At 43.4% G+C, this 10,131-nt stretch overlaps 1 protein-coding gene across 1 annotated transcript in view; it reads right to left on the reverse strand.

Annotated features, from left to right (window-relative positions):
• Nucleotides 1-7,843, reverse strand: part of SPOCK1 (SPARC (osteonectin), cwcv and kazal like domains proteoglycan 1) — a 336,826-nt gene extending 328,983 nt beyond the window's left edge. Inside the window, exons 1-2 of the mRNA XM_075102866.1 lie at nucleotides 7,625-7,843; nucleotides 7,089-7,256 (exon numbers count right to left, since the gene is read on the reverse strand). Coding sequence (XP_074958967.1) covers nucleotides 7,089-7,256 — 168 coding nt within the window. The 5' untranslated portion in view covers nucleotides 7,625-7,843. The remainder of the gene's footprint in view (nucleotides 1-7,088; nucleotides 7,257-7,624) is intronic.
• Between the last annotated feature and the right edge of the window lie 2,288 nt (nucleotides 7,844-10,131).

Below are 10,131 nucleotides of genomic sequence, written 5' to 3' on the forward strand. Positions count from 1 at the left end.
TCCACTGCAGAAAGAAAGTGTCAAATTTGAGAAGGGCATTTTTAGTAAGCATAACTCTTCTGCTTGTAAGAAGCTGATTATGAATTATATTTGCATGGATTCAGCCTCGTGTTTTGCTATTCTTTTAAACTTCATGCAGCTTTGGCAAGTACATCTGAGCTGTACTTTTCAATCACATTTATATTCCAGCCTTGTCCTTCTGTTGAGTAAGGATTGCCCTAAGAGACAACCTGCACTAAGAGTGTCTGGGTAGACGTATAAATCACATTTCAACTCTGTTGTACTTCAGTCCAGATCCACTGGAATCCATACACACAGTCTTCACCCTCAATTAAATCTCAAGGTGGGCCTCAAATGATAAATCTTCTGGGAAGCAAGCCTGAGGCACCTGTGTCCCATCACATAACCCAGCCACTTTACTGACTGAGGACATCCATTACCTAGCCAGTAGGTGTTCTCCAAGTATACTGTAACCTTCCTTATGGCTATCTTCACTACTACATAATTAGCAGGGCCTGATTTGTTTCTCCAGGAAATATGTATTGATTCCTGAATCACGGAAAAACCCAAGCTTATATTTGAGGTGAAGAAAGTAGAAAATGTCATGTTCTGGTAATAAATTGTTGGGAGAAAAATACTTTATTCTGCCTGTAGATCTAAAGATCACATAGAACAACACAGAAAAAGAAAACGCAGCCCCAAACTGAGTAGATTCCCCTTAGCATCTAGTGTATCGGGTGATTTCTTGAAATTGGTTGAGTCCTTGGTAGCGAGATCACATTGAAGGTTATGTACCTAGAACCATAGAATCACAGAATCATTAGGGTTGGAAAAGACCCCCAGGATCATCAAGTCCAACAGTCAACCCAACACCCCCAGGCTTCCTAAACCATGTCCTGAAGTGCCACGTCTACATGTTTTTTGAACACCCTCAGGGACAGTGACTCCCCCACCTCTCTGGGCAGCCTGTGCCAGGGCCTGACCGCTCCTGCAGTAACGACATTCTTCCTAATATCCAACCTAAACCTCCCCTGACGCAGCTTGAGGCCATTTCCTCTCGTCCTATTGCTAGTAACTTGGGAGAAGAGACCAACCCCCACCTCTACAGCCTCCTTTCAGGTAGTTGTAGAGAGCGATAAGGTCTCCCCTCAGCCTCCTCTTCTCCAAGGGAAGAAAGAGCGGAAAGAACTCAATCTACAGAAATGGACTGTTAGCTCAAAAATCCCAAAGATCAGGGGATACTTGGGTATTGCAGATCAGGTTCCACCACTCTAGAAGCTTTATGGATAGGGAGCAAGACAACCATCTGCAAGGGGCTGTAAACTTAATGAACAGAAACATGTGATATAGAACTCCAAGGCCTCTAGAATCCCCAAATCCAGGTTCTTTTATTACAGTTTGCTATATCATAATCTTTTTTGTTCACACATAAGCTACATATTGGAACTGAAGTGCTCATTAAAATAACTTTTTATAACACAACTGTGGGTGAAGCAACAATCTTATTCTTAAATTCAGGAATAAGGTTATTTTTATCATCAGTTATCTACTTATTTCTTTATCTCACCTTCCTGCAAGGCAGCTTTTGCTGTCCCTCTCAATGAACTTTCTGAAGCAAATCTACTCTTACACAATTAGCTTTGTGTGAGTAAACTAATAGAGTCTATTATTTTAACACAGGCTCTTTTCGCTGATGATGCTGGAAGCCCTTCGGCTCACCAACTCCATAAAAATTTGTCGTTCCTGAATTTCAGGATCAGAAGTGTTCACAATATTCCTAATTAAGCATTCTCCCCTATACATTGTACAATTTTATTTCTTCAACAGACCAGAAATCTTTCTGTTTATGTATTCCTACAATATATTTGCTCTCCTCAGATTAGCATTACTTTCGTTACCTAGAATAACTCTGCAAATCAATAAAAGTACACAGGTTTTCCCTCTCATCTATTTCAAGCTGAGCTGCCAGGACCCAGAATAAATTCCTGTTAGCTCTCCATTCCATGACCTTCTGCTTTGTACTTCTAAATTTCATTTCATTTCTATTACTTGAGTTCTCAAGGTCTTCCAGTTTCTGCCTGCTTGGTATTCCAATCCTTCTCAATATTGGTCATGTTTTCCAACTCTCTGCTATCAAGTTTCACTACCACACTTCTAATTTTGGGCTAAACAAATCAGAGAAAGGTAAGTGCAACAAGGGGAAAAGCAGCACAGAAGTGTGAAGAGCCAGCCTGAAGTCCAACAATCCATCAGTGGCAAAGCTGAAACAATAGAGGTCCCCCAGTTCCTAGCCCTGTATTTGCTTTATCACCTAACACTGCACTTCTGCTCAGGTGCGAGCAGGAACTCAGAGGCTCAGAAAGGTGATGTACACGAATAACTGACAAAATCGGCTCTTCAGTGGATCGTATCAGGGGATGCTAGTCTATGACCAACCTGGGAAATCTAATATCTAATCTAATCTATTTATATATAACTACCCATACTGCTGATAGTTATGCATAACTATTTATCCACAGTAAGTCTGAGAAATGCATACACACAGATGATGACATTTTCATGCCTCGCTTTTTAGGCACGCAGAGTCTCAAAGCATCTCCAGGCATATTATGCATGGGGGTTTCAACACGATAGCCTGAACTGAAATGCTGTAACCAATAAGATTTAAAGAAACAGCTTAGCTAATGCTCAGAACGTGGTCTGGCAGCCTGCCGTGCATAAACATGCACTGAAACCAGAGCTCGTGCCAAGATTCTCAGCTTTTAACTTCATAGAAATTCCGTGTATGGTTTATACTAGATCCTCTAAGTTCATTTAACTTTTTTCTTCCTTTTTACAGTTTAATCCATAGCTAGTTGAACTTATTACCTTTTTATATATAAGCATTAATAATGTAATAGACAGAAGTAATAGAATTACTCTGCTCACATAATTTTGATTAAAGGCAGGCCTAACACTAAGGACACATTCTAGGCCTTCTGTGCCAAACCTCTATGAATACAATGAGATGCTTCAGTGTGATCTATTACAACAGTGTGCATGGCTATTCACATAATAAATGCTTTCTAAGACTCATTAGAATTCACTTCGCATTCCGGTGTCGAATTTGCGCTGAAGTCAAAGGATCTCTCTCAACAGATTTGATCAAAAGATCGAGGCCTTAACATTTGTGTTCATAATATCAAAAGGTCTGACTGGACTCTCGTACTTCTGATGTCTGCTTTTCCACGTCTCAAATCCGTACATAGGAAATGGCTGCAGGCCCTTCCTACAGGCTCTACCTTGCTTGCTTTTTTCTTTTTCTAGTAAGAATTATATCGATTTAGTTTTTATTTTTTTAGTTACTTACTAAACTAGACTTAGGTACTTAAGTATGTATCAAGCCACATTCAATATATGGATTAGGTGAATAATAAATTCCATATTACCACAGATCCTGAGCTCTGTCCTTTCTTTTTTACAGCTTCAACACACAGTTGTGAGGAAGAGAAATACTGCTATCACCAGCTATAAAACGGGACTTAAGACAGAGCTCAGATTTTGTCATTGATCACATAGAAAGCCCACAGCAGACAAGGAAAAATCAAGATCCTTCCAAGACAGGAATATCAAGTTCAGATCATACTGGAAGCTTATCAGTACATCAGACATTACACCATTATTGATACCGGACAGGTGGACAATATACAAGATTTTCAACAGCTTGCGCTTCACGACAGATCAGTCACATTGGCCTTACTGCTCATTTACAGGCACCGCTTGTTTTTAAGAATGGAGCACTTGAATATTCTACAAATTTTGTTCAAATCATGTGAAAACATTGTATTGTAAAGTACTGGTTTAAACAGATCCCTTGAGGCCTTTAGAAAATGTTGGCAGGTCATCATTTCACACTATTATATTCAGTCAGACTTAAAAATTCAGCCCTATTATGTGGATGTAATGCAGACTTCAGCTGAGGTGTACTTCTGTGCTCGCTTTTCACAGAAGACTAATGACTGTTGGGCTACTAGATGCAACTACCATGCTGTCTTTGCCCAAAAGAAATACGGGTCATACTGAAAAAAAAAAAACAATCAATAGCTGCCTTCTCAAATCAGGCTATTATTGGACCATAGCTCAATAAGACTGACCAACCCATTGATTTTGAAAAGAATAACTGAAATTGTTGAGAGAAGCCCATTAAAATTTTAAATTCAATTACAGATCATTCGTAAATTAAAAAAACACTCCCCAGTACTGCAACATTATGACAGATTGATATGCACATATGCATGCACAGATGTTTGTGCTGCACACATGTAGAGTTTGAAGTGGCCACACCCAAAACAATCAAATCTTAACTCCATATGTGCAGTGTTTCTCCTACTGTACATAAGGACACAGTCATGTAAATATTTGTGTGATTTTGTTTATATAACATGACACAAAATTCAGAAAGTTACTAGAGGTAGTGACGATAATTACCACCACCTTGCTTCTGCTGATTTACAGGGTACGAACTAGGCCTCCTGCTCAGGAGTAGCTGTAGCGTCAGACCCAAGAAGGTTTCAACTGAAACACCACTTCTATACTCCAGCCTCCTGTGCAAAGCCCACATCGCAAACCTCGCCTAGTCATGATGTATATATATAGTTACGGTTCGGTAACGAAGGAACAATGGATAGTTTCCCTACAGTTCAACAACTATGAATGAAACGTTAGTCTACTCCATCCATAGCAGTTAATACAGCTCATCTCACCAGGCAGCCTTCTAACAAACGTTTTAACAATCTACCCCTGACTACACAGCCATGAAACGAGGACCAGATTTCTTCCAACGACACCTCTGCAAGCAAGAAGCACGCTGTCTCTACTATGCCTACTACGTTGGCAGCAACTCTACCTACCCATGCCTTCATCTGTGGACAAAGACCCTCTCACAGAAGATTATGATGCACTAAATCACTTTGGTTGAAGGCAAGTTATTAAAAGCTTAATTACATATGCAAGCTTTTTATATTTTCTTTTTGGAAAAAGCTTAGTAGGAGATGATTAGTCGTTTCTCTTAATTTGCCCCATAAAAGGTTTCATGGATAATCATATGCATTCGTAGCATGCTAGTTTTGAAGTCATTAAAGAGAACCATTAAGACAGCTGAGTAGCAAGATACCTAAACTTGGCATGAACTTTATACTATTTGCTTTTGCTCGGCAGAGGACTGGTTAACAGGGTTGTTTTTTTCCAGAAAATGATTCCTCCTATAGAAAAGGATTTTGAGGCTTTATGGTTTTTGTCAGTATTTTCAGACAGTCTAAAAAAAAAATCATTTTCAGTTGTGAAACCTTAAAACATGAAAGAGGTAATCTTCACCAACATCTTCCACAGGAAAAGGAGTAATTTCTCTGACAATTGCACCTGTGAGATTGGGGGAGGGGGATGAGAAGTTGCAAGGACTCCAGGCTTAGAAAAAAGAAAAAAAATTAAATAAAAGCTTTAAGCACAAGAAGTGTGATTAATACAAGGCCTCAGTTTGGAAGGAGGCTGTTGAAAGATGCCCCTTGCTATAAATTTGTCCCTAGCTAAAAGTGGTTTCAGATTAATTTGTTAGTCCATTCAATTTACCATTTGCAAATGCTGCCTAATTCTCACATCAAGTCAGATGTAGAAATTAACAAATGAAATCCTTAAGCTGCATCCCCGAAGAGACTAAACCAGATAGTAACAGATTCCCTTGGAGCCTGGGTAAAAAAAAAAAAAAAAAAAAAATCTATGAATCCATATTAACTGTAGAATCCTCTTAATAAAATAGTAGTTACTGGCACAAGCATAGGCTTTTCCAGACACCTATTATATGAGAACTTCAACAGTCCCAGTAGGTGGATGCCATCACAGTGACTGCACACAAATACACATTCTGATGTATCAACAGATACTGTTAAGGCCGTACTTTGTTTTACTGAGATTCAGAGCAGCATGGTTTCTCAGAGATGACCACAACTACAGAAAAATGTAGAGAAAATAAACTAGGCAGACACAGGTCACATTTACCTGCAATACTTTGACTTCCCCTTTGCAAAGTAAGATGCAATGTTAAGACCACAAACAAATACCAAAGTTTAACTTGTTAATATATTATAAAACAACAGAGTTTCCTAAACAACCAAACAAAAAAATTCTTACAGAATAGCCCTAGCAGAACTGCTAGCCAGCTCTACTCTTCTCTCTCCTAGAGCCACACAGCAGCCACCACACACAAATCCCATGCAATAAAGAACATTAAACCTCAGTGTGCTCACGATCAACATTAACAATGTTGTTTGCCTTATCCAGGCTTGGGCTGACTGAAGCAGGGTTTTCTGTGTGTACTCAAGAAAGCTCTTCAGCATATGGACAACAGCAGCAAAGGGAGCTCCATAAATATTATATTTGCCATAAATGTTGCATTTCCCTTTCTCCAGTCATTGACTTACTACATGCAATTGTATTCCAACTAGGGGAATTCAACGATTAATTTCAAGCTTAAGAAAGTAATTTGTTTTCTAGGGGTACATGTCATAATACATCTTGAAGTTACCCCTATTTTGCAGCCTGGAAAAAATAAAATAAAATTAATCAAAGCATTGCTTTCTCCAACCCTACACCAACGTCAAAGATCCCCACGCACAGAACTGACAATAAAATGTTTTCTACCAAATCTGCAGGCAAAAAAAGACCTTCACTATTTACCACCTTGTGGCTTGAGCTGGTAAATATCACCTTGTTCCACACACACACGGTTTCATCGTTTTGCAGTTAACTAGCCTCTTAAGCAGCAGGCACAGAAACTTTGCTCAAACTTCCTCCCCAAAGGAAAAATTGAAGACTGTCTGCTTTCAGTGAGGCTGCCGTCAAGGCCAAGGTGCCCCGATCGATGGGGTAACCGAGAATGCCAGGACTGCCTGTCCAGCTTCCCAACAGCTCGGAATACCAGGCAGGCAGCAACCGGTTGCCCAAGCTGCATCTCTCTTCCACCCACATCTTCCAAAAGCCAGCAAGCCACCCATTGAAAGGATGCTACGGTCAAACGGAACAAACAAGAAGCATGCGGTAAACGAAGAAGTACTTACATCCCTGAATTTGTTCCAGTACTTGTCTTTATCGTACTGCGAAACGGTGCTCAGCCATTTGTCGTTGTCCAGGAAATTGCCATGGTTGCTGTTACTGGCGATGATTTCAGGATGCCGGCTCTCCACTTGCAGGAAGCACCAGGCAGCGATCACCAGCACCCCCGACATCTGCAAGGAGAGGAGCGGAGCGGTGCGGAGAGGCGCGGAGAGGCGCGGAGCGGGGGCGGCTTTCTCGGGCTGGGAAGTTTGCGGGGACCCAAGTTCGGGCTCGTCTCCCCTCACGCCCCTCGCCAACTTCTGGCTGCGGAGCTGCCAGCTCCGCGGAGACCCACCCCACCCGCCCAGCCTGGAGGGGCGGGGAGCGACGGCAGCAGTAATACTACTACTAATAAAAATAAAGCAGGTCACCTGGGGCCGGCAGAGGCACCAGCCAGGGGGGAACTACAGCGTTACGAAACCCCAATAAAGCCCCCCGCGAGAGCAGCCAGCGCTGGCTCCACGAAGTTTGGCTACCAGGGCAGAGAGGAAGCCCCTACCTCCGGGCAGTGCAGCCGGCCAGAGCTCCGAGCACCGTGCACGCCGCCGCCGCCTCCTCCTCCTCCTGGGGCGGCTGCCGCTGCTCGGGCGGCGGGTCGGGGAGGCGGCGAGCCCCGCGTAGGCGCCGTCAGCGGCTCCGGGCGCGCGGACGCGTGTGTGTGTGTGGATGTGCGCGAGCGGCGGCGGGGCGTGCGCGTGGCGGCGGCCGACGTCTGGCGCCATCTACCCGCCGAGCGGCGGCGGCGCCCGCCTGAGGTGAAGGGCGCGGCCGGGAGGAGCCGCTCGCGCGCCCGGCGGTGGCCGTGAGGGTCCCGGTGAAGTGGCGAGGACCCACCACCGCCATCTCCGGGCGGCGACGGGAGGGGAACAAAAGCCCCTCCGCCTTGGTGGCTCGGCGGCACCTGGGAAGCCTGTCCGCCGGGGAGCCGGGTCGCTCCCGCTGGCGAGCTGGCCTCGCCGAGGGGCCGCGGGCTTGTGGCACATCTGTGGCTTGGCCCTGGAAAGGCTGTTGGGCTAATGGCGGGGCTGGGCCACAGCGGGCTGCTGGGGAGGGTGTCTGTGAGGAAGGCTGGGGACGGCCCTTCAGAGACACCGATGATGAAGTCTTCACCACTACTGCTGCAGCCTGAGGAGTTACAGAGCCATAAAACTGATCTTAAAAACACATAAAAACCCAACAAACTCCAGCGTTTACAATCTCTGGGTAGGGTATGACTACCTTGAGTCAATGGTTTCACAGTTTCCAGAAGTAATAACATTTCAAAGGCATAGAAGTCTTCCCAGGTTTCTTAATTTCTTTTGACGAAGAGCTCCCCTGGTATCAAGGCCATTACAAGTTATGAAAAGAATCAGGACTCCTGTTCCCGACAGATACTCATCATCTATCAAATTGGCGTTATTTTCTTCAGTGGATATTGTACGTATTTTTGCTAGTCAAGCACAGACCGATTTAAGATCTTAATGAATTAATGAACTGTAAATAAACCGATTCTTTCTGTCTATCTAAGGCAGGAGCTGTACCCCCCAGGAGAGGGCTGAAGGCGACAAAATCTTAGGTGAAAGGGTGAACAGAACAAAATGTAGTTGCGATAGTATGTAGGAATGATATTGCACTCACAGTCATGACACATCATCTACCCTGCCCAAAGATGTTAATTGCCAATCTTTATCCAGGTGGATGGGCCACCTTCACTTAACCCAGAAAAGGAACATGTATAATTTTATATTTGTTCAATGAACAGCCAAATGCCTCATCATACCTAATGAGGTAGGGACATGCCCACTCCATCAGAAGGGCGTAGGGGAAAGTCATCTTCCATTTTTAAGAATGTGAAGGAGGGAGATGAGGGAAGCTACATGCTGGTCCAGGAACCGAGGTGGAAGGAGGAGACCTTCTCCAGCAAGAAAGGAGAAAGATCTCCATTGTCAGCTGAGGAGGTGGGAGAAAGGGCTGGGCAGTTTCCCACATTGGGATTTGCGTGGTTGTTGCTGGATCCATCCCCAAAGACCATGAGGAAGGCACTCCTCCTTCTTTTACTTCTGAGCATTTCGAGGAATAGGAAAGAGGGAATTTTCACATCCACAGCTAATTTTTAAAATATGGAGTGGAGGCTTTCATTGATGGTCTCATTCTCTGCACCTGGATGAAAGAAATAACTCATCCCTGATTTACTAACATGATGCCCCAAATTATGTTAGTAAACATGATGCCCCAAAAGGAATACACATACTTTTACTGACCATCCATTTTAAATACAGCTGTGAGTGCTGTTGCATACAACATTTTTCAAATATGGTTCATCAAACTGTATTGTAAATGCTGCCTTTTCTCTCCAAGAAAGCTGTCAACAGAGTTAATTCCACGTTTTCCAGACAGACACATTAGAGGTTTCTTTAGTAACACAGGAAAGGGTCTAGTTCATTAAATTTTAACTGCTATATCTGAGTACAGAACTCAGTATACAGTTCTATTCCTAGAGCTGGTTTTAAATACAGTTCCTAAATACCACATAACCACAATAAAGCCTCTGGAACTGAAAAAAAACAGTGAGGGTTTATTAATTTTAATGGCAGAGAACAAGCTCATACGCACGTAGGTACCCCACATTGCATTCTCCCCTTGGTGCACATAGAATCAAAGAAAGCTACATGCCTGCAGGAGGGCAAAATATAACCCAATAAAAGCAACAAACAGAAGAAATCCAAACCAAAGCCCTGCAGATTTGGTTGTAAATCCATATCCAAACGCCTTGCTCCACCTTCCCTCCTGTACTGGACTATGCTGCTGTTCTGACGGTGGTCCAGGGTAAGTGTTCCTCTCAGATATCTCTGTCGTGCACGGATGTCCCTATAAAACCGTTAGGTTCAGTGACGGATAGGGTTTATATAACTTCCACCTGGCAGGGTGATCACAAGCTTTCTCCTTTCTTACTTGGATTAACAGAGTACTGTGCAGTTATTCTGTATGGGCCTTTTCTGTAAGGCTTTTAGCAACAGAGAATTTGTC

The sequence above is a fragment of the Phalacrocorax aristotelis genome, chromosome 8 (genome assembly GCF_949628215.1).
Source record: "Phalacrocorax aristotelis chromosome 8, bGulAri2.1, whole genome shotgun sequence".
NCBI classification, from domain to species: Eukaryota; Metazoa; Chordata; class Aves; order Suliformes; family Phalacrocoracidae; genus Phalacrocorax; species Phalacrocorax aristotelis.